Raw genomic sequence first — 25,858 nt, 5'->3', positions numbered from 1 at the left:
GCCAGATCAGTCAATCATCCAGACTGTTGCCACCGCAACTACTGAAAAGGCTGCTGCCCCTCTTCAGGAACCACACGTTTGTCTGGCCTCTCAACAGATACCCCTCCATTGTGGTTGCACCTACGGTACGGCTATCTGTCTCTTATCACAAACATGCAGGCGGTAAAATGCAACATTGTACTCAAGCCTTTGATGTTCTGTAAGTTGAAATCGGAGCACATTTTTATCATTTCCAAAATATTTTTGTTCCATGTTATAAATTAGAAGAATTCGTGTTGTGAATTATTTTCCCCATTATCATTATTGTCTTAACTTTCAGATTTACTGACCTTGAAGACTGTTAGCAAACAGCATTACTAAATTTTTCAGATAATGAATCAAACATCCTTACATAAAAATGTCTATTTTTATATCAATTATCATCATCACAATGCTTATCATAATAGGGTATTTAGATTATAAGTTGCATTGTATAAAATACAACTATGTAGATAAAATCATCTTTCTTCCTACAAGAATATTTTTATTAATAGTTCAACGTTTCTATCAAACAAATAAGCCTATTCAGAATTTTAGGGGGTTTGAAGGAAAATTTAGGGGGATTTCGAATTGCTCCTAGGGGGAACACTTTTTAGGAGTTGGCAACACTGGCACACGATCGGTATGCTTAGTAGAAGTTGGTAGCAATGTGGTAGACAGGGGAAAACTTTTCTCATGTATTTATGTCTACTTCGTTTTGCTTCTCTTGATGGCTATCTACACACACGATTTTTTTTTTTTGTGTGTGTGTACACATCTATGGCAATGTTCCTTTAGGATAATATAAGCTTCATTGGCGTCCTCATCTAATTAATTTTAAAAATCAGTACTTCAATGTTCTATGTCCATGTATTAATATTAGGCCTATGACTGTTCAATAAAACAGATGCATTATAATTATGAACATCCACATTCCTATTACTTTCTCTATGAAGAAATTGTGTCTGTCTAGTTCTATTTTTTCACTCTTATCCATTACTGTCATCCTTCTACGCCGCACAGTCTAAAACAAGTATAGTTTTCGTATAATAAGGAAAGTCAGAAGTCATAGTTATTCAAAATGAAGAAAATAAAAATTAGGAAGTTACTTCGAAGTTTCTGGTAACGATGGCACATGACCACAAATTTATTCCTGCAGAAGAGTAAACAAAATAATGGCGCCAATATACAGCGTTAGTTACAGATTTCACTACTACAACATTTTGATTTCCATTGCTGACATCATCGATCTAGCAGTTGTTACAATGTAACTGCCCGGTATGCATGTGTTACTGCAAATAAACCATGTAAAGATGAACATCTCTAGAATACGATTTCACGAAAAGATGTTACTTTCGTGTACCATTTCTACCATAGTAATTATCAATCTCTTTATTCATCCATTAACAATATACACTGAATGGATGTGTTCAATTGCAATAAAATTTCTTACATTTAATTTGTTTCAAAAACTTGGATAATAAATACAATACCTTATATCAGTATATAAAAACAATATTACTTTTCCATATTCAGATATTCGTCAATGTTATAAAATCTATGTGTTACTAAAAATTGTTTAAGATCTACATTGAATTTATGAAATTCTTTAATTTTCTTTATTGTAGTGGGCATTGCACTAAAAAGTATTTTGGGCTGGTAGTTTACACTTTTTTGGCAGAGCGCTACTTTGTGGGTGTCTCTGCGAAAAACAACTCTGTTCCTTGTTTAACGTTTATGAAACTGATTGCTTAATGTTGAAAATTCCTCATGAGTTTTCAGAAAGCATACCAGTGGCGTAGCGTGGTTGTAAAGGTTGGGGAGACTCTGCAGTTATTATAGGGAGACAAAATAGTACAATAAACTATAATTTAAACAAATGAAACAAAATGCATCAGATAAAACAACAACTACTACTACCACTACCACCGCCACTAATAATAATAATAATAATAATAATAATAATAATAATAATAAAGAATAGGCCTCCGGTATGTTCTGCCAGTCGTAAAAGGCGACGAAAAGAACAAACCACTAATAGGGCTAACCCCCCTTTTAGTGTGATTACTTGGTTCAGGACAGAACTAAAGAAGCCTCGGACAAGCGCCGTCATGGTCGGGGACGACGCTTGAACCCTATGCCCGCCCACAATGGTAACGACACTGCTAGCCAACTGGAAAATGATTTAAATCCGAATAGAGGTGTTTTGCAGGATATGCTCCCTGCAACCACCCTAGAAGGAAAACAAAGACAGAGGATGAGATGGTCAGATGAAGTTAATCGACACCTCATGTTCTGTTATTACCAAGCAACAAACCTAGGAACCAACACAACTGGATACAGATCACAAGTATACACAACATTTATTACCAGATACCCGGAATTAAAATTTTTAACAGAACAATGACTAGCTGATCAGATCCGTGTAATAATCAAAAATAACAGGATACCCCAGTCAGAATTAGAAAACATCAAACAACAAGTACAACAAATACTGGAACAAAATAATGTGCAATCAGAAGAAGAAGAAAATATAGTAATGGACTCAAACATCCCAGAGCAAACAAACAATGACCAACACGCATCAACTAAACAATCAGAGGAAAACGAAATCTTAAGACAGCCACCAGAACAAGCACAAATAGAACACGAAGAGAGACACATGTTAGATATAGAAGAGAAATTTCAGCTGACATATATAGAATACAAAGACACAAATACAGACATTAGACCATTCTTGCATAGACCGCCAAATAACCCACAAGTCGAAACAACAATAAAACCTATCAACACAATCATACACAACAAAATAAATGAAAACAAAACTATGGAAGAGTTACAACTACTGGTTTATATAGGAGCACTCACTACACTAAATATACACACTAGGCAGAGATCAGAACAAACCAACACACAGAAGAAACCCACAAAACCAGCATGGCAACACAGGTTACAGATCAGAATAGAAAAACTGAGAAAAGACATCGGACAGCTAACACAATTTATAAGAAATGAAATATCAGACAAAAAACGAAAAAGGTTAGGTAAAATCTCACAACAAGAAGCAATAGAGCAATTAGATGAAAAAAAGCAGAAATTGCAAGCATTGGCCAAACGACTTAGAAGATACAAAAAAAGTGAAAATAGAAGGAAACAAAACCAAACATTCAACACAAACCAAAAGAGATTTTACCAAACAATGGATAACACACACATTAAAATAGACAATCCACCAAACATAACAGACATGGAACACTTCTGGAGCAGCATATGGTCAAACCCGGTACAACATAACAGGCATGCACGGTGGATACAAGCAGAAACAGACACATACAAGATGATACCACAAATGCCTGAAGTGATAATTTTGCAACATGAAGTCACCCGAGCAATTAATTCTACACACAATTGGAAAGCCCCTGGAAATGATAAAATAGCAAATTACTGGCTAAAGAAGTTCACCTCAACACATTCACATCTAACTAAGTTATTTAACAGTTACATTGCAGACCCATACACATTCCCTGATACACTTGCACATGGAATAACCTATCTGAAACCTAAAGATCAAGCAGACACAGCAAACCCAGCTAAATATCGCCCCGTAACATGCCTACCAACAATATACAAAATATTAACTTCAGTCATCACACAGAAATTAATGACACATACAACACAGAACAAAATTATAAATGAAGAACAAAAAGGCTGCTGCAAAGGAGCACGAGGATGTAAAGAGCAACTGATAATTGATACAGAGGTGACATACCAAGCTAAAACTAAACAAAGGTCCCTACACTACGCATACATTGATTACCAAAAAGCCTTTGATAGTGTACCCCACTCATGGTTACTACAGATATTGGAAATATACAAAGTAGATCCTAAATTGATACAGTTTCTAAACACAGTAATGAAAAACTGGAAAACCACACTTAATATCCAAACAAATTCAGATAACATCACATCACAGCCAATACAGATTAAGCGTGGAATATACCAAGGAGACTCATTAAGTCCTTTCTGGTTCTGTCTTGCTCTGAACCCACTATCCAACATGCTAAATAATACAAATTATGGATACAATATTACTGGAACATACCCACACAAAATCACACATTTGCTATACATGGATGATCTAAAACTACTGGCAGCAACAAATCAACAACTCAACCAATTACTAAAGATAACAGAAGTATTCAGCAATGATATAAAGATGGCTTTTGGAACAGACAAATGTAAGAAAAATAGCATAGTCAAGGGCAAACACACTAAACAAGAAGATTACATATTGGATAACCACAGCGACTGCATAGAAGCGATGGAAAAAACAGATGCCTATAAATACCTAGGATACAGACAAAAAATAGGAATAGATACTACAAATATTAAAGAAGAACTAAAAGAAAAATATAGACAAAGACTAACAAAAATACTGAAAACAGAATTGACAGCAAGAAACAAGACAAAAGCTATAAATACTTATGCTATACCAGTATTGACCTACTCATTTGGAGTAGTGAAATGGAGTGACACAGACCTAGAAGCACTCAATACACTTACACGATCACAATGCCACAAATATAGAATACATCACATACATTCAGCAACAGAAAGATTCACATTAAGCAGAAAGGAAGGTGGAAGGGGATTTATAGATATAAAAAACCTACATTATGGACAGGTAGACAATTTAAGAAAATTCTTTCTAGAACGAGCAGAAACTAGCAAAATACACAAAGCAATCACTCATATAAATACATCAGCTACACCATTGCAATTTCATAACCACTTCTACAACCCTTTAGATCACATAACATCAACAGATACAAAGAAAGTAAATTGGAAAAAGAAAACACTACATGGCAAGCACCCGTATCATCTAACACAGCCACACATAGATCAAGACGCATCCAACACATGGCTAAGAAAAGGCAATATATACAGTGAGATGGAAGGATTCATGATTGCAATACAGGATCAAACAATAAACACCAGATATTACAGCAAGCATATTATTAAAGATCCCAATACCACAACAGATAAATGCAGACTTTGCAAACAACAAATAGAAACAGTAGATCACATCACAAGCGGATGTACAATACTAGCAAATACAGAATACCCCAGAAGACATGACAATGTAGCAAAAATAATACATCAACAACTTGCCATAAAACATAAACTAATAAAACAACACGTTCCCACATACAAGTACACACCACAAAATGTACTGGAGAATGATGAATACAAATTATACTGGAACAGAATGATTATAACAGATAAAACAACACCACATAACAAACCTGACATCATACTCACCAATAAAAAGAAGAAATTAACACAACTAATTGAAATATCCATACCCAACACAACAAATATACTGAAGAAAACAGGAGAAAAAATTGAAAAATACATCCAACTGGCTGAGGAAGTCAAGGACATGTGGCATCAGGATAAAGTTGACATTATACCAATTATACTATCAACTACAGGAGTCATACCTCACAATATCCACCAGTACATCAATGCAATACAGCTACATCCAAACATATATATACAACTACAAAAATCTGTAATTATTGATACATGTTCAATTATCCGAAAGTTCCTTAATGCAATATAACATATACCATACAGTTACAAGGAAGTCACGCTTGATCAAGGTCCGCGTCACGTTCCATTTTTAACCAGACTTAACAGTCTGAGAAAGTAAAGAAAAAGAAATAATAATAACTAAATTGTTCAAGAAACGATGACAAATTTGTAGAACTCAAGCACCAAGAGAAGAAGCACTTATATTTTTTTCTTGTACACAAGTGCAATGGGCTTGTCTTTTCTTCCCACGAATAAGTCTATAACTCGGTCTACAAAGATCGGATCACTGGATAACTCTCCAAGTAGTGTCTTTTCTATTGCTGGCACGACAGCCGGATGTTGGACATTGAATTCCTTTAATTCTTCACTCGTTTTAAGAGTACTCATGCTTCGTTCACAGCTTGCTGTAGTTGCGGGTAGGGTCAAAACCAAACGCAGGAACTTCGTTGTTTCTTCATAAACGAAGCCTAAATCGTTGTTGACAATGTACTTTAATAGGATTCTCGGAGATAAGTGTTTTTTCTCATCAGCGTATATGTTACACAGTACATTTTCAAGTTGTTCTTGTTTGAAAAAAGGGTACTGTTCTAATAATTGAAACAGTTTCAACTTTGGGAATCCTTTTTGATAGTTCGGGAAACATTTTTCGTTCAAAAGTTCAACAAACTGAATTTGGGGAAAGTCTTGAAACTTTCTTTCCATCTGAACAATTTGCAAATCCAGTATCTCTTAAGTTAGTGCCCTGAGAGATATCTTTTGACTGTCACGGAATGATAGGTTGCCATTCAAACACAAGCGACATTTAATGCATTCATCAACGAATGTTTCCGTTCTTAATTGTCGTAAGTTTCTTAAAACAGTACTTATTTCGTTGTGGCAAGCAGTTACACTGACAGATTTTGACTGAAGAACATTAAAGAGATGATCAACACAAACAAAGCACCCTCAGTAGAAGCAAAGCAAGCAGACAAACGTAGGATCATCCATCTGTCGTTTCATTTCCACAGCACAGCTCAAAGATTCTGGGTCCCACTGAGAATCTATATCATCAAATATATAATTAAAAACACTATATAGCCCTGAGAAATGACTAGATATTGTTGAAACTGCCATGGAACGAAAGTTCCAGCGAGTGTTGCTTGCATGTGGCAGTTTAAATCCTTTTTCAGTTAGCAATACAGTTCGTTTTGATAATTTGCTGAAAAACTAATGGAATACAGTAAGCTCACTTACAAACATGCTCACTTGTATGATTTTGGAGGCATGTAACAGAACCAAATTCAGTTGGTGTGCGTTTTTTAACAATGAATAAACAGCGCATAGGGACAGAACTGCTTCACCAATACTTGTAGCCCTCTTTCTCTGCCCGCCATTACTGAAGCGCCATCATATATTTAACTAACTACTTTTCCTTCCACATTCCATTCTTTCAGTACTGTATGAATACTGTTTGACAAACCTTCAGCAGTTAAATCCGACGAATCTTTCCTCAGTTTTGTCTGCAATATAATACCTGAATATTATACTCATTCGACTCTTGCATGACACATCTAATGTTTGATCAGCCTGAATCGAAATGAATTTTAGATTTTATTTTCTCATAAACTGCTAGAGTTATCATTTCTATTACATCATTCTGTATATCTGGAGAAGTTCCTTTAAAGGTTGAAGATGATGACAGATGGTCTCGGATTAACTGCTCTCCTTGAGCTAGTAAATCCAACAATTCCAGATAGTTACCTTTGTTGCTGGAGGATTCGTCTTCTCGATGGCCGCGAAAGGCTAGTTCTTGTTTACAAAGAAATACAATTGCCTGAATAAGACGGGCCAATACTCTCCTGCTGGATGCAGCTTGTTTGATGTATTTTATTGTTGTCAGACGAGCGGCTTCAGAAAGGGCGTGCTCATTCTACTTTTGCCCAATAACTGAAATGATTCTTTGTTCTGCAGGTGACGTTTTGATATCTGATGCTTTTGTGCTTTCCTGTCAAAGTTCTTTATTGTACAAATGGCCTCATTGCATCATTCCTTTTCACCACCAAACAGAAGACATATATAACAATATAATCTGTTATTAACTGCATTCGCAGTCAGCCAAGCATACTTTTCGTACCAGGCTGTCTGAAAAGTGCGTTTTTGTTTGGCTTCACTTAAAACTACACTGAGTATAGGAGTAGGTCTTTTGTCCTTCAATTCGCACTTTTTTAGTACATTAATGTAGAAAAAAGCGTTTTTAATAAAAATTCTATAAGGTGTTCAGTTGCTGGCTCACTCATGTTGGCGACACAACGAAAATATGCACTAAAATCACACAAGAATGACTATGAACACAAACCGCGCGACTGTTCACTTCCGTGTTAAAAGCCAGCATATAAGCGGCAGAGACTAGTCTCGATACCTGCTAGCAAGTGCAGCGCACCGGCCTTCGTGGAAGAGGGAAAGTGGAGGGGAGGCGAGAATGCCACTAACGCTCAGGCGCACACAGCCAGGTAAGGGAAGGGAGGCAGAGACTGAGAGCAGTCGAGTCTCAAGCAGGCAGATACACCAATACTCAGGGAGCGGCGCGGGCTACAAAACTGATGTCTTCGCACATTTAGTGCTCCTAGTAGAAAGTTGTTTATATTTTTGTTATGAAATACTATTGCATCTTTTTTAAGCACGAGTACAGGGGAGACTAAGTCTCAAAGTCTCCCCTCATGCTACGCCACTGAAGCATACACATTCATTGATATGTGACTGTGGGCTTTCCGGCGTAAACTGTTGACGAATGTTTCTCGGGTCTCCCCAGCCAGGTGGTAGCGTTGATATACTGCGACGTTTCGGGAAGTGTCATACTACCCATCTTCTGGCGAAATGTCGAGATTCGCAGATAGCGTGGCATTTACGAGGGAAATCCCAAACGTAAGGTCTCCTATTTTTTTTATAAGTACATAGATCTGTTTATTTCTACAATGGTTTACATCCGTTTACAGCTTGAACATTTAGCTATTTTTCGACATAATACCCATTTCTGTCGATGCATTTTTGTAGACGCTGTGGCAGTTTTTGTATGCCCATGTCATACCAGCTCGCCACCATGCTGATCAGAAAGTTATGAAACTCTTCTTTCACCTCGTCATCGGAGCTGAATCGCTGGGACCACAATTAATGCTGATAGGTACTGTGAGACTCTGAAAAAACTCAAACGGGCAATTCAAAACCGAACAGGAATGTTGAGCAAGGGCGTACACATTCTCCATGACAACACTCGCCCACACATCGCTCGGCAAACCGTTGCTCTCCTGCAGCAGTTTCAGTGCAACATAATCACCCACCCACTCTATAGTCCTGACTTGGCACCCAGTGACTATCACCTGCTCCCTAGGTTAAAAGAACATTTGGGCGGAAAGTGATTCAGCTCCGACGACGAGGTGAATGAAGAGGTTCATAACTGAACATCATGGCGGCGAGCTGATATGACATGCGCATACAAAAACTGCCACAGCGTCTACAAAAATGCATCGACAGAAATGGTGATTATGTCGAAAAATAGCTAAATATTCAAGCTGTAAACTGATGTAAACCATTGTAGAAATAAACAGCTCTATGTACTTATAAAAACAGTAGACCTTACTTTTGGGATTACCCTCGTATACGCGCGGCCACCCCCTCCACTAGACCTCGGGAGGTTGTGGTGGACGGGCAGCATCTGCGCACTGGTGGGGATAGCAGTCGCCCCCGGCGTTCGCGTTCGGTTCTCGGTGTAAGCATTTTGACCTATCTCTCAATTCATTTAAAAGATCATCTATATAATATAGGAATTGGGTAAGGTCGCCTGATGGGGACCTATAGATCCAAGCAATGATAGTTTGACAGTCTGTAAGTTCACAAAAGAAAACATTCAAAATCTTTTTCTGCACACTTCACCTTGCTAAGTTTTATCTCTTTAGATTTAACATTGCTTCTAACATACAGGGTTATTACAAATGATTGAAGCGATTTCACAGCTCTACAGTAACTTTATTATTTGAGATATTTTCACAATGCTTTGCACACACATACAAAAACTCAAAAAGTTTTTTTAGACATTCACAAATGTTCGATATGTGCCTCTTTAGTGATTCGGCAGACATCAAGCCGATAATCAAGTTCCTCCCACACTCGGCGCAGCATGTCCCCATCAATGAGTTCGAAAGCATCGTTGATGCGAGCTCGCAGTTCTGGCACGTTTCTTGGTAGAGGAGGTTTAAACACTGAATCTTTCACATAACCCCACAGAAAGAAATCGCATGGGGTTAAGTCGGGAGAGCGTGGAGGCCATGACATGAATTGCTGATCATGATCTCCACCACGACCAATCCATCGGTTCTCCAATCTCCTGTTTAAGAAATGCCGAACATCATGATGGAAGTGCGGAGGAGCACCATCCTGTTGAAAGATGAAGTCTGCGCTGTCGGTCTCCAGTTGTGGCATGAGCCAATTTTCCACGTGCTATGCGTGAAACTTGCCCGCACGCGTTCAACCGTTGCTTCGCTCACTGCAGGCCGACCCGTTGATTTCCCCTTACAGAGGCATCCAGAAGTTTTTAACTGCGCATACCATCGCCGAATGGATTTAGCAGTTGGTGGATCTTTGTTGAACTTCGTCCTGAAGTGTCGTTGCACTGTTATGACTGACTGATGTGAGTGCATTTCAAGCACGACATACGCTTTCTCGGCTTCTGTCGCCATTTTGTCTCACTGCGCTCTCGATCGCTCTGGTGGCAGAAACCTGAAGTGCGGCTTCAGCCGAACAAAACTTTATGAGTTTTTCTACGTATCTGTAGTGTGTCGTGATCATATGTCAATGGATGGAGCTACAGTGAATTTATGAAATCGCTTCAATCATTTGTAATAGCCCTGTATATGCATACGCCTCCACATTTATAAGTTTCCCTGCAAAAACTACTTATTAAGTCAAAGTCTGGTATATCTGCTGCACAAATCTGAGTGTCCCGAAGCCAGTGCTCATTGATACATAGCACAGAAACCTCCATAAGATTACAGTTTAAAATTACTTCCAGCTCACACGTTTTGTTGCCTAGTCGTTGGACATTCTGATACAGCAAAGTCAAGCCACCTAGATTTGGTGCACAGCTGACCTTAGTGTCCCCTAGTAGCACAGGTTTCTCATAATCTAACTTTGTAGTTAATGGTGGGGGTTGAAGATTAATAGGCCTAGATCAAGACTTGTAAGAATAAGTCTTGGTCATCACTGCATGTTTCCCTGCTTGAGACTTTGGAGCCTGGCATAAAGCTAATTTAGCAGAGTAATTAAAGTGCTGTCCATGTTTTGTGTAATAGTCCCTTTTGAAAAATCTTACGTTTATTACTGTCACATTATTAAAATGATCACAGATTTGGTTGTATCTAGTATTAGTTTTTGATACTTCTTTGTTTATACATGAAGCTTCAGTCAAGTCATGTTGATATGGTATGTTCACTATGATGCTATTTGTATGTGTGAGTCTAGCTAGTGTTCTCTTGAGGGCAGAGGTTGCATCAGATGCTTGATTTTTGCTGACATCATTTGATACACCAATTACAACAACAAAATGTTTAGTAGACAATTCAGGGAAGTCAGTTTTACTAATTGGTGTGCAGGGCAGAAGTTTGTAGCACTTCAATTTTCGATGTTCACCTATTTGAGATTTTAACACATGACAGAGAAGGTATCATCAAGAGTTCTGAATATGAAATTAATTACTTCCTTTTGCCACTCTTAACAGCTTCGTACACACGATTTTCTTTGTGCACACGTATGGCCAAGTACCTTCCAAATTGTATAAGTTTTATTGGCCTCTTTGTATAATTAATATTAAAAATCAGTACTTCAATTTTCGTGTTCACGTGTTAATGTTATGATGACAGCTCGCTCCTGCAAGAGAGCACTCTTATATGCAATAATAGCGACTACAACAGAACATACTTTCCTTAAATTAATAAGTTTCCAGACTCTTTAGAAAAGGAAAAAAGAAAATATTAGAAGGGGCAGGACGTGAATCAACAAATCAGCTGTACTTGACTCCTTAACCCAATACTCTACACCGTTTGCCACCGAGGACACCAGAAATGTCACATTCGGTTTTGTATTTAGACACCCCAAAGACTTAAACTCCAATTGTGTTTTTAGCTTATATTTAATCATAGCAAATCCTAAAATAATGACGATCCTCAATATTTGAAGCAGCATATATTCTTAGGACATACATTGTTGTTTAAGACTTATCAAATATGACTTCTCCAACTTCTCAGAACTCTATACGACCATGAAAGTCGATACACGTCTCTGACGGTCAGAACTGGGCACATACATGTCAATGTGACACCATGGAGCAGTGTCATCGAGGTAAAACTAGGATCTCCCACTGTTGTTGGAGGGAGTGCCATGGCAGACGTGTGGACGGGGGAAGCCCACAGATTCTGGTCGGGAGTGCTGGTAATAGCCCTAGCTGGAATCACAATCTGCCTTTCAGCGAGTTTGTTGGGGAGATGCAGCAGTAGCAGCGGGCGCCGTTTTCTGCTGCATCTTGTTATCAACCAATCTTTGGTATCCTTTGCAGCCTCTGTAATTTGTCGGATGTTTGCCTTCGCAGTTTCCACAAATGGGATCTGTCTTCTTTTCCTTTTCACTTAAACTAGTCAAATGTGGGCCTGCACATTTTACGCTTCTTTGTTTCAGACTGCAATTCTAGCTGGTGTGACAAATGTTGCCACTGTCCAGGGCTCTCATGCTTGTTATATTTTCCTCTCCTCATTTAGAAGCCGAGAATCAGTCTGACATTGAAAAGTCTCTTCACCTCATCACTGTTTTAAGAGCTCAGAAAGGAAGTTTGGTTCCTTCTTATGCCCTTCCCCTTTTCTCATTGTGGGGCTGGTTTGGTACATTAGTGCATGTTCGTGACCTAAAACCCTCCCGCCACTAGTGCAGCCTGTATTTCACTGGAAACCTCATCAATCAATAGATCCCTGATGACTTCTTGTAATGCCTGCTTTGGCTCCACAGTGTATGAGTGGAACTCGATCTCCTGCTTTTTTTAGTTCCTTTTAGAGTTTATGATAGACTTCTATTGACTTTACCTGCAACTTAGTCATTCTGGGGTGGTAGACTGTAAAACTACTATGTTCTGCAAATATCAGTCTTTTTCCTTGCAACTATATTATTTCACTTCTTAATTTTTCTTTTCTGGAACTTTGAGCTTATAAATAAACTTCACTTCCAAGAAAAATTGCTGTTATGGGACACGCTGCAGGAGTTTCAATGTTTGTATCAGTGCTGGAATTTCCATTCATTTTTTCAACCTGAAAGTAACACATAGGCATTACTTTAATTGGAGACAGTAAGGTGCATTAAAATTTAATTTATACAAATGTCCCAATTTACGCCCAGAACTATATGTTCACTCTAACATATTATGTAACATGAATCATATTCATTCAATACATGATGATTCATCAAGTGTCACAAAGAAACTTTTGCTAAGCTTCGTCCTAAGTATGAGATATGTTTCAGATATTCCATTCTGTAACTGTTGGTGCAGAATGTCTTCATCATTTCATCCAGCAGTAAGTACAACAATGTATCACAAACACTAATTTGAGAAATGTGGGTCTGCTTGCACAAACTCCTCATGACTGAACAACAGGCTACTTACACATGGTGCCATCAGGCAGCACACTTGGTGCCAGAGCGCTTAAGTAAAGTACTTTTAACTTCTATTTTTTTCCGTATTGTAGTGAGATGTGGCTTTCCTTCCAACTTTAAAAACAATTTCGGTATGTTAACTACATTTAGTACACAGCAAGATATAACATAAAATGAACCAAACGTAAAGTAGCCACTGACCACATTTTTCACTGAAAATCCTTCACATTTTATGCTGCAGAATACTTGGAAACAAAGTATCACAGTAATGATGATCAATATCAAAAAACAGACACTTCATCATTGAGCTGTGATGTGAAACTACGAGATATGAAACAAATCAATAGTGTGCGCCAGTTTCCTCAGAATCGAAGGAGAGGTAGTATACAGAAGTACAGAAAATATGCAAATGCAAAATAAATCATTTTTAATTTTTTACAGGAAAAGGAGAACCTCTACTAACCTCAAGAGTTGATGTAGTTTTGGTTCATTTACACACAGTATTTTTTTTACAGTTTAATGACATTTCACTGTTTACAGCAAGAAAATCAGAAAACTCAATTTTCTCATGTACTGCTATCAGCTGCTTTGTAGGAACTGCAATTTATTTTCCCATGTGGTCTTTTCTCTTACTATTGCTCATTATATGTTTCTAACTCTAACAGTACATCAAACAACTGTTTACCCATTGGAAAGCCCAGTAGCTGAAACACGCAGTTAACAAAACGTATCTTTCTGCCTTTGGTTCACTCGGTTACATTATGGCGGACTTCGCACAGCCACACTAAATTTTGGCTCATGGATTGCAGTCAAGTTCCATTCCACATACTACCTATTCTATGACGAAGCTACACCATCTGTCAGACGTTTTTCGTGTCACCTTGTGATACTGCCTTATGTTTGTCCCTCATCTCCATACAGCAGCTATTCACAATAGAGCCAGTTCTACCCTTGGTAAATGAGGGTATCCATGCCCCATATAACGGGACATCCTCCTCTAGCATTACTTTTCCTCAGCAGTAATTGTTGATAACAGTATTATTTTTTGAATTTTAGACATGTCAATACTATCCAGGTTGCTTTTCTGAAAACTTTCATATAATTTTATACATAGTATGTTGTATTTCAAGACAAAATTTATGACAAGGAAGTACTTTATAAAATATTTTAGTTTTGATGTTATAATTAATAAGTACTAGTTCTGAATGTACCGTTAAAATTACTTTTTTAGAAAAATTTGAAATTACAAATTATTTGCACACTTAAAGTTTCTATTATTAATTATGCTATCCTGTACTGTTTACTATGTTTATTTCTGGATTCATTTATGAAATAATAATCAAAATTAATAATGTAACAAAAGCTAGTAGGAATCCATTTGTTAAGAAAAATTGTAAGCCCTTTGGAATATCGTTATTTCCGCAGAGTGTGAGAGTCGCAAGCTTGCCTCTGATGTGATCAGACATATAGTTGTATAATATGTGTGAACAATGTACTTTCGGCTTTGTTACATGTGAACAATCAAAATACTGTATGATACACTAAAATGTGAGATAATCAATGGAAAATATATTTACATAAAAAATTCTGCAATAACAATCTTCCAATTTATTTAGTTCAAACCAACTGTGAGAACCTGATGTTAGATTTTCAGTTTCAAGAATCAGACTCATAGATAAGAAGAACTGGAGCCATCTCAACGTGATAAGCTAAGTAAACTTTATAGTTTGTTGTAATCTTCTCTCAAATCTTCATAAAGGACTTTGCTTATTAATTTCTTGGACTGGGCATTTTTTAATGTGGACAATAGATGGAAGAAGGAGGAAGACTACAAGTGCAATGGGCCTTGGCTTGAAAATGCCCTACACCATGGAAGGAGGAGGGAGGATGCCCCAAGAAAAGAAAAGGCGGTGGCAAAGGCAACTCCAAAGTGACCACCTCTGTTTCGCAATTCATGCCCACAACCTCCACACTCACCCGTATACCAGCAAGCGGTAACACTACATTTGCAACATGCGAATCTATCAGGTAAAAACATGACAACTCAGCTCCAGGATGATCACAAAACAAGGTAATTTTGCCAAAACGCTACAAAAACTCCAGAGGGAGAGTCCTAAGGTAGCAACAGCAGTATGAGGGCGACACACTCCACAAACGCTTCTACTGTGTCTGTCCACCAGTCGTTCTGCGTCCTCTGACAACACGTCTCCTTTTATAATCTCAAGCCTGTCTCTTGTGACATCTAGCGGTCAATTCTGCATTGAATATGGATGTCCGAATACTTTTTATCCGATATGGGGCCATTCTCTGTTTACATGCCCCTTAACATACACACAACTTGTTAGAATTTTCTGACAAGTCTGTAAATATAATTTTACTTTCGTATTTGTTGAATGCTCATGCTTGGCTCTCCTTGCACTAATTTTGGTATTGTTCAGTTTTTGTTTGTCTGTGGCATTTTGGCGGCTTTTAAATTTGCATTGCAGCTCATTTCTAACAGTCTGTCAAACTATGGTAGGTTTTTTCATCCCTCAAAACTTTGATTGACACAGATATGTCTAAGGTGCATTGCACAATACATTTCAACTGTTGTCTATTGATGCTCAACATTTTAGGCCCTGGAGACGAATTTTTCTAGTTGAATGCTCAAGTAATCTTAAATCTGATTTTTGTCACTCTTGCTGAACAGAAATATCTCACCACTTACATTCAGTTTCCTACATACAACCATATTCAGTGTTTCTGTAACTGCCTTATAACAACTCATTCCCTGTCCTAACACTAATTAAATTGAAAAGTTTGGGTCTGCTGGTGACTGGGAGATCTAATATGTTGTCTTCAAGAGTCACTTTTCTGATTAGCTGCCCAATGTAATTTTTGGATAAGGCATTTGCAACAGTTTCACATGAGTACCTTTTCCCACTACCCGCCTTAATCATTTGTCCCCCAGCCTACAGCTGACAAATTGAAATCTCCTACTTAATACTAAAACATGGCCAGAAAATTTATGCAAAATATTCTCCAAGTTTTTCCTCAAATTTTTCACCACTACTGCTCCAGAGGTAAGGCTTTATAAAAGTATCTGATGACCATGTTTGATCGTTTAACACTTATCTGCACTCAAATATTTCACAGTTATAATCTATACTAACCTCATTACATATTATCACATTTTTACAGCTATAAATATGACTCCACGATTGGTGTTCAACCTATCTTTGCAATACATACTCCAACCAGAATTTAGAAATTCACTGCTATTAACATATGGCTGCAGCCAGTTTTCTGTCCCTTGTACCACTTGGACATTTACAAGTGAATCTGATTCTGGGGGCCTTAGACTCTCCTGTACCTGGTGTCTCAAACCTTTTGGTCAAACTGAAACAGGTGATAGTGGGTCCACAACAGATTATATGAGATAGGGAACCAACAGTCAGAAATGCATGTTTGTTGTTTTTTGGTCATACATATCATACATCATATAACAACAACGTAGCTCACAGCAATTGTTCAAAGTGACGACCACCAACCTCAGGGCATGTATTGCAATGGAACATGCAGTTCTGTTGTACACTGTAACAGACAGCAGGTGATAAACAGCGTACACTACTGACTACCAGATATACTGTCCACAACGTAGCTCATAGCAAGTGTGTCATGTGACACCCACACGCATCTCACCAATGCATTAACCTGTGCCATACACACACTGCTATCCCTGGTGTCAGTTGGCCATTGATGTGTCCATGGTGACCTACATAAATGTATATGTACATGACACATAATCAAAGATGGAACATTACTTGGCCCAGGAGGTGGCAGAGAGGCATTTTTTGTACGGTGTGGCAGGATGTAGTGCCCATAAAGCAGCACAAATGTACAGAGAACACTTCCCAATAGGCATCATCCTAATAGGAAGAACCAACTTAAAATATGGGGTCATTCACGCCACAGAGAGCTGGCCAAGGTTCCTGCCAAAGACACATCTGCACACCTAACTTTGAGGACATTGTGTCAGATCGTGTGGCCGACCGCCCAGCAATAAGCAGCCATCACTTTACCAGTGAAATGCACATTTCAAAGGATACAGTGTGGAGAGAACTGGGGGAAGGGACTATCAATGTTGGCTGCCTTGGTACTCGAGTTGTACGTTATACACCATTTAAAGTCGATTCTCACTGTTTAGTAATATGTAAATAGATCTGCTATTGTGTACCATATTTGTGCCATGTAACAAGCATCTGTGAGCAATATGTATAAGGACATGGCCTTTTGGACAAGGTGCTGTGTGCTTTTAAATATTTTAGCAATGACAAACGTTTATAATGCACTGAGTTTTATCCACTTGACATCTTGTGCATGAAGTTCAGTGAAAAATGAACATTTCACTACAAAAAAAAATGTTTAAGACCTGAAGATGACAGCTAAGACTTGAAACCGGTTGTCTTGAATAAAGCATATTTTGTGTGATCTTGGGTTTTGAATGATTTGTAAGAAAGAAATGTGAAGTCTTCAGTAATGAAGTGGGATACCTAGGCCATACCACCAACGAAGGCTGAATCCAATCATCCGATGCTAGTGTGAAAGCAATAAAAAAGCTGCCTCATACAAAGAACATCAAAAAACTAGAATCTTTCATTGTAAAAGTAAATTACTACAACAAATTCATCAAGGGATTGGCTTGAATCACTGCACTACTAAAACAGCTTCAAAAGAAAACTGCACATTAGAAATGAATCATGCAGCAAGAAACAGAACTTTTATAGTTCAAGAAGAAAATTATTAATGGAATGAAACTGTTGCACTTTGACCCTACTCAAACTGTGGTATCAGCTACTGATGCATCATTGTATGGAATCTGAGCAATATTGTCTCAAGCTACAGTGTCAAAAAATTTCTCCGGTATTTGTATGGAAAAGTTTGAACTGATCACAGACCACATGCCTCTGGCTTCAGTATTTCAGCCAAGCAAGCAGATATCAGTAACTGTAGTTCAGAGACTACAAAGATTGGATATAACAATGAAATCCAATACAGGTCCACAGAAAACCATGGCAATATTCATGCCTTATCAATTTGCTCACTGGTCTGGATGAAAAATTCCATATACCTGAACACTTCTGCTTGCAACTTTATGAAGAAATTAATAAACTGATAAATTCATTTACAGCTGATCACGAAAAATTGTAAAGGCATGAACAAATGATGCAGCACTAAAAATGGTTTTTTATTATGTGAAAAATGGAAACCCAAAGTATTTCCCAAGAAACACAACTTTTTGCAGCCATATTTTGACAAAAGGATTGCAATGGCTTGTTGCTTCTCCAGACAGATTTTACAAGGGTTATATCCAAAAGGTAATTTGGAAGATAGTTCATGATGGACACTGGGGCACTGCCAGAATGAAGCAAATAGCAAGAAGATGTTGCTGGTGGCCAAAAAATGACAAAGGAATTGAAGAAATGGTGTGATGAACTTTATCAATAGATAAAACAAAATCCAAAAATGGATTTTCAGAACAAGTCCCAAGAACAGAACCATAGGAAAGGATTCACAATGATCATGCTGGATCCTGGTTCGTAAGAGTGGACACATATTCATAGTCCTCGTATACAAGGGTTGCCCAGAAAGTAATGCACCCCCTTAAACAATTCTTTATTGAGCATAATAAGAATTACACACACTAAAGAATGGCGTTTTATCTACAAATCCTATTTTTCCACATAATCTCCATCCCATTCTATGACCCTCCTCCAGCGCTAAACAAGGGTGTGTATGCAATGTCGGTACCAATCCATGTCCTGGTGGTGGAGGCAGTGCTTCACTGTGTGAATCACCTTCTCATCATCCTCAAAATGTCTTCTACAAATGGAATCCTGTAATGGCACAAACAAGCGGAAGTCCGGGGGGAGGGGGGGGGGGGGGGGCTAGATCAGGACTGTAGGGTGGATGGGGTAACACTCTCCAATCCTGTTTTGTGATGTGTTCAGCAGTCCTAAGACTTGTGTGGGGCCGAGCATTATCGTGTTGCAGCAAAATGTCTCCTGGGTTTCTGAGGTTTTGGGGTCACAGGAAGCATGTCTTAAGTTTTGTTAATGTGTTGACATATGCTTCTGAATTAATGGTACCACATCACATCAGTGAGAATCACATCTTCACAGTCCCAGAACACGGTGATCATGACCTTACTGGCAGAAGCAGTTGCTTTAAATTTTTTCTTCTGTACGAAGTGGGAATGGTGCCATTCCATCGACTGTCATTTTCTTTTGGTCTCAAAATGGTGAACCCAGGTTTCATCACCCATCACAATCCATCCCCAAAAAGAAGGCCTCCCCCTCAGATTCAAAATTTTGCAACAAATGCTTTTTCTGTGCAATTTGGGATCTAGTGTTAGACAATGAGAGACCCATCTTGCACACACTTTTGAATAGTCAAGAGCGTGGATAATTGCATCCACACTTCCTTTGCTGATTGACAAATGCAGCACCAACTGCCAAGTCGTAATCCGTCTGTCCTCGCGAATGATAATGTGATCTCGCTGCAACATGTCAGGGGTGACAGCTGTGGATGGTCTCCCTGACTGCTGCAAATAGTGGAGCTCTGCCGAACAGCCTTCTGATGACATCACCCTCCGTGCCCAGTGACTAACTGTGCTTTCTTCAACAGCAGATGCTCCATAGACTTTGCAAAAGCATTTGTGAATATTCCCCAGTTTGTTTGTCTACAGTGAGAAATTCAATGACGGCACATTGCTTGTAACATAATTTACCCACAGGTGCCATTTTGTAACTGTCCTGCAGCTACGCTATCTGTTGGAAGTGACGGAAACTTGGTGCGCTCACTCAGGAAAACTGTGATGCATTACTGTCTGAGCAACCCTCGTATATGTATTTGACATAACGTCAACTACAGAAGCCACAGTAAAGGCACTCCAAAAATTTTTTGTCACAGGATTCCCCAAGACCATTGTTCCTGACAATGGGGCACAATTTGTATCAAAGAAATTAGAAGATTTCTAAGGCAGGAATGGCATGGAACACATAACTACAGTTCCATTTCACACTGCTTTGAATGGTGGAGCAGAAAAATCTGTCAGACCTTTCAAAGAAGAAATGAAAAACGCTAACGAAGAAGGAGAGAACAAGCAAGATGCTCTCCAGAAAATGCACAACTCCAACTCCAACTCCAATAACTGGAAAACCACCTACTGAACTGCTTGGCTGTCAGCCAAGTACCACATTGTAGCTGATTCTCACTCAAAATAAGTTACAAACCCAAAGAAGAGATCCTAGTTCCAGATCAGTTATCAGCTATATGACAAAAATTTCTCAAATGAGTTGTCAGTTGGTTCACCATGGATCATTGGCAGTGTAATCAAACAACTGGGAAATATTCTATACATCATGAAACTGCCTTACCGACTTGTCTATAGGCATTAAAATCAGCTCAGAAAATGCAGCATTTTTAAGAATACTGGAAAATACAGAACTGAAGATAAATGGCACTTAATTCGACTACCTCCTGAACCAACAGTGCAACAGAATAAAAATGGACACAGGGATAACACTTCATGGACTGGACCAGAAAATATACAGATTGAGGTGAAACGTAATGAACTTTAAGAAATCAACAAGGATTTGCTGAAGTGGGTACATGACAGCCCATCCTGAAATTAGCTGGATAGGAAATGTTATGTGTCAAGTGTTCTACATTGTTAAAGAATTTCTATCCAGGTATAGAAGTGCCATGACTATCAGTAATGTATTCAATTGTTAATTTGCCGTGCTTGTGTATTTAACAGAACGTATGACAGCACAAACCTATTGCTTTGTGCTCTGTGTTAATAAATATGCATATTAATCTATAGGTTGTTTCAATACTTACATTAATTACAACTAATGTGGCCACTAAGTAATAAACATGTTATCTGCTAACAAAGTGAGTGGCACAAGGTCACATAGAAAAGCCAAATAATTGCATAAGACAAAGTTCTTCTACAAAACAATTCTCTCTCTCTCTCTCTCTCTCTCTCTCTCTCTCTCTCTCTCTCTCTCTCTCTCTCCTATTTTTTTAAACAAATGTTTAACATCATTAAAGCATTTGCATTTAATTAATTTATCTTATTGAGCACAATACACAGTTTCTCACCATTTTGTACAGCATCATCATTAATTAAAATGGAATTAAAAATCATCATCAAATATAGTAACACTAATAACATATGATACTAACAAGTAGTACCATTATCAACATCATTTCAGTCTTGCATTGATGACTCAGTATAAAACAAATCACAGTTATTGAAACCAATCACAGTTATTGCAATAATGACACTATCACTGAAAACAAAGTATAAAAATGCATTAATATCAACACGTATCTAGTGAAGGTCGTGAAAATTCTGTCCATAGTTTTTCAAATTCACTAACAAATGGTTGAACAATATCTGTCTGCGAAGTAACAATGACATTGTCCCAATTGCCACTTATGGCCTGTAATGTCCAATTGAATGAGCCGGTTGCGAGAAGTTCATCATCCACAATGAAAAATTTGTGGTGCATCAAGTATGGAGATTTCTTCATACGAACTGGTATACCTGCACAACAGTTTAAATCAGTTCAATAAAATTAAATGTATGAAACATATAGTAGACACCAAGATATTAATATCAGTTAGTTCCATTTCATTATTTGGTAAACTCACTCAAACCGGGGCAGGAAATTTATAAAACCATTGCATTTCTGTAATAATATATTTTTCTTACTTAAAGTTATCCTTAAAAGGTGAAGTAATAATGTAACTGTACCAGAAATTGAACCAGGGTCTTCTCGCTATTTTACAGACTGTGATACTATCGTCAATTGCAAGACAGTGTGCAAGTGTGGAGCAACTTTGCTATTTTGGGCTGCAGGATATTTTTGAAGCTTGAGTTATGTTGTGGGACCAGGCTTCAGCATCAACACCCTTGCAATAAGGTAACTGGTGAGAAAGAATAACTGAACACTTGTATGACAATTGTTTCTCAGCATGCCTTTCTCTGAAAAAACAACATATCGCATATGGTGACACTGATACAGAAACTGAACTGTTTTGCTGGATCAGTCATCAGCATATTTTTTGGAAGTAATTTGGTTTTGTTGCAAACATCAGTAGTAAAAATCACAGCAGATATTTTAGTTTCGCTTCATAACAGCATACTGCAATGAAAAGTGCTAATTTCTTGGACAGAACATACAAAAGAACAAGCTGGATATCTGTTAAACGTTCTCAACCTAGTAGTCAGAGATAAATGAAGTGGAATGCTGAATGGCTCGTGTTATCCAAATGCAAATGTACAGATTAACATAAAAATCAACCTAGTACTGGTGACTCAGTTCCAGCACGAATAACTTTGATGTTCCATAAGAAGGTCCCTAATTTTCAACACGAATGGGTTGGTAACTGTAAATCTGTCCACTTATATTATGTTTTAGTTCAAACATATGTATGTGTACGGCTATACTCAGATGGCAAATAATGATAATAAATTAAAAACAACATATCGATATAAACCTAACAGGCCCGCACGAGACCCAAAAAACTGTGCATATAAAAGATGACCCTCCTGAGGTGGGGGTGAGGTTGGGGGTTGGTGGAAAGATCTAAATGTTGTGGCATGGAGACGGAGCTATGAAAAATGACCCAACATAGGAGAGTAAAGAATGACAGGCAAGACAGAAAGGCACAGGTGGCCCTCATTAGAAGTGAAAAAGTTAATAAAACACTGCCACACCTACCGAATCACTGTAACAATCTGGCCCCCCTTGCACGCACGCACACACACGCACACGCGCACACACACACACACACACACACACACACACACACACACACACACACACAAAGTTGATAAGATTGTGTACTTCGTCAATTTTAAAGAGCTCTGACAAAAGAAGGAGTAATACGGAATTTTCGAATTTTATCCATTTTTGGTCCTCATCTTCACCCTCACAGCTGAGTACTTGACCCTGACTACCTAATGAAAAGATGGATAATAACCGAAGAAAAGAAACTGAAAAGCATTTGACCTGGGTAGAACCAGAATCGGCAGTGAATCGTATGAAAGGAGGAAAGGCGCAATATGTAGATAATGTTAATAATGGATGACATATTGTCATGTCATTGTACTGGGAGATGAAGAAACTTGCACAGGATAGGGTAGCATGGAGAGCTGCATCAAACCAGTCTCGGGACTGAAGACCACAACAACAACAAACAGAAAGATTAGAAATAGCGGCCCTCGGCAAATATCAGTTTAGATCGTGGAGAAGTGTTGAAACATGCCAGGCAGCACGACTTATCTCAGAAAACAGACTAAAGAAAAGCAGACGTGCATTTATAAGATTTCTAGGTTTAGACAAAGTTTTTTACGCTATTGAGTGGTACAGGATGACAATTATTTAACTATATAAAAAAACATAAGTTAGTTACGAACTACGGTGTGCACACTGTATTGCAGATATTCGGACTTAGGTTATGATATGTTCGATATGCCTACCATCATTGGCGATTATGGGGCGTAGAGGAATAGCGACATTCTGCATGACCCGCTGAAGTGTCGGAAATCGATGCTGTCGATGACACCTTGAATGGCTGTTTTCAGCTCAACAGTGGTATTGGGGTCATTGCTGTACACCTTGTCTTTCATTTACCCCACAAAAAGGAGTCGCATGTGTTCAGACCCGGAGACCCATGACAGTGGCCTCTGGCTACCTCACAGACAGAATGCTGTCCCCTAAGTACACCTCCAGGACATCACTCTCTGGGGTCGAGCTCCGTCTTGCATGAACTACATCTTGCCGAAATCCAAGTCACTTTGGATAATGGGTATGAAATCATCTTCGTAAACTTCCACGTACCGTTCGGTAGTCACCGTGCAGTCGAGGAATATGGCACCGATTATTCCGTGAATGGACATCGCACACCATACAGTCACCCGTTGAGGATGAAGAGAATTCTCGACCACGAAATGCGGGTTCTCAGTCCCCCAAATGCGACAATTTTGCTTATTGACGAACCCATCCAAGTGAAAATGAGCTTCATCGCAAAACCAAACCATAATGCGCATACTAATTCCCATCATGCCCCGCGGCCAACCGTGCTGTTTGAACGTCCTAGCACAAACCATTCAGAAGTTATGACGATCCTATTTCATACAGTTTAATAACTGTGACCCGGTACCTGCTATTCAAAATTCTCCAGGTAAGAATGATGGCCAAGAGGGAATAAAATGTAGACTGGCAATGGTAAGGAAAGCGTTTCTAAAGAAGAGAAATTTGTTAGCATCGAATATAGATTTAAGTGTCAGGAAGTTGTTTCTGAAAGTATTTGTATGGAGTGTAGCCATGTATGGAAGTGAAACATGGACGATAAACAGTTTAGACAAGAAGAGAATATAAACTTTTGAAATGTGGTGCTACAGAAGAAAGCTGAAGATTAGATGGATAGATCACGTAAATAATGAGGAGGTACTGAATAGAATTGGGGAGAAGAGGAATTTGCAGCACTTCTTGGCTATAAGAAGGGATCGGTTGGTAGGACATCTTCTGAGGCAACAAGGGATCACCAACTTAGTATTGGAGGGAAGCGTGAAGGGTAAAGATCGTAGAGGGAGACCAAGAGATGAATACACCAAGCAGATTCAGAAGGATGTAGCTTGCAGTAGGTACTTGGAGATGAAGGAGCTTGCACAGAATAGAGTAGCATGGAGAGCTGCATCAAACCAGTCTCTGGACTGAAGACCACAACAACAACAACAACAACAACATTGTCATGATAGAAGCTCAAACTGTATAATATTTTTTAAAATATTTATTGTAGCAATGGCTAACTGCAACTAAGACCATTACAATATATATTATTAAAAATGTTGATATGGTGTAAGCAGAAATGGTAAGAGCAATTGGAGTTATAGGGAGGCAGTAGCTATACACTATGACAAAGATAATTGGGAAGGAGTTGAAAATACCTCACGATATGAAGAAATGAGTAACTGTCCATGTCTTCGAGAAAGAAAATGAGAGAATTTAAGAAAAGTGCAGGGGTGATTGATATCCCACAGCACAACAAGGTGCTAAGTTGAGAAGGACATACATGAATAGCAGACAGGTTCTGGCCAGAAATCAACAATAGTCATTACATTTGTGGTAAGGGAGTTCACAGAAGAAATTATTATGCATATGGGTCCACTTTGTTAATTGCCTTCCTGGATCTTGAGAAAATGTTTGACAGTGTATGCCACATTAAACTGTGGAGGCTCTGGAGAACAAAGGTATGAAAAAATGGGAACTGACAAGATGAAAGAAATGTACCATGGAAGTAAAAGATGTATTAAAATAGGAAATGGTGCAACAGATCAAGTGAATCAGAAAAGACATTTTAAAAAAGAAATTGCAATTTCACCCAGTGGTTGTCATGCATGACAATGTACAAGGTGGCAAGAGATGGATGGGATAATGATAAGTGATTGGCCTTTGCTGATGACCAAATGATCTGGAGACATAAGGAAGATAAGGTTCAGTAGCAGTTACACTAGATTCTC

General features: G+C 38.4%; 1 protein-coding gene across 2 annotated transcripts in view; it reads right to left on the bottom strand.

The window, feature by feature from the left end:
* Positions 1-21,359: 21,359 nt before the first annotated feature.
* LOC126177154 (uncharacterized) overlaps positions 21,360-25,858 on the bottom strand; it is a 52,020-nt gene continuing 47,521 nt past the window's right edge. The window contains exon 4 of one of the 2 annotated variants that reach the window (XM_049924431.1): positions 21,360-21,874. In XM_049924431.1, coding sequence (XP_049780388.1) covers positions 21,648-21,874 — 227 coding nt within the window. In that variant the 3' untranslated portion in view covers positions 21,360-21,647. The remainder of the gene's footprint in view (positions 21,875-25,858) is intronic. The other variant, XM_049924430.1, reaches the window with a different exon arrangement.

This window comes from Schistocerca cancellata, chromosome 3 (assembly GCF_023864275.1).
Source record: "Schistocerca cancellata isolate TAMUIC-IGC-003103 chromosome 3, iqSchCanc2.1, whole genome shotgun sequence".
In the NCBI taxonomy this organism is placed as follows: Eukaryota; Metazoa; Arthropoda; class Insecta; order Orthoptera; family Acrididae; genus Schistocerca; species Schistocerca cancellata.
The sequence above is the reverse complement of the archived record's forward strand: the minus strand, read 5'-3'. Positions and strand labels throughout refer to the sequence as shown.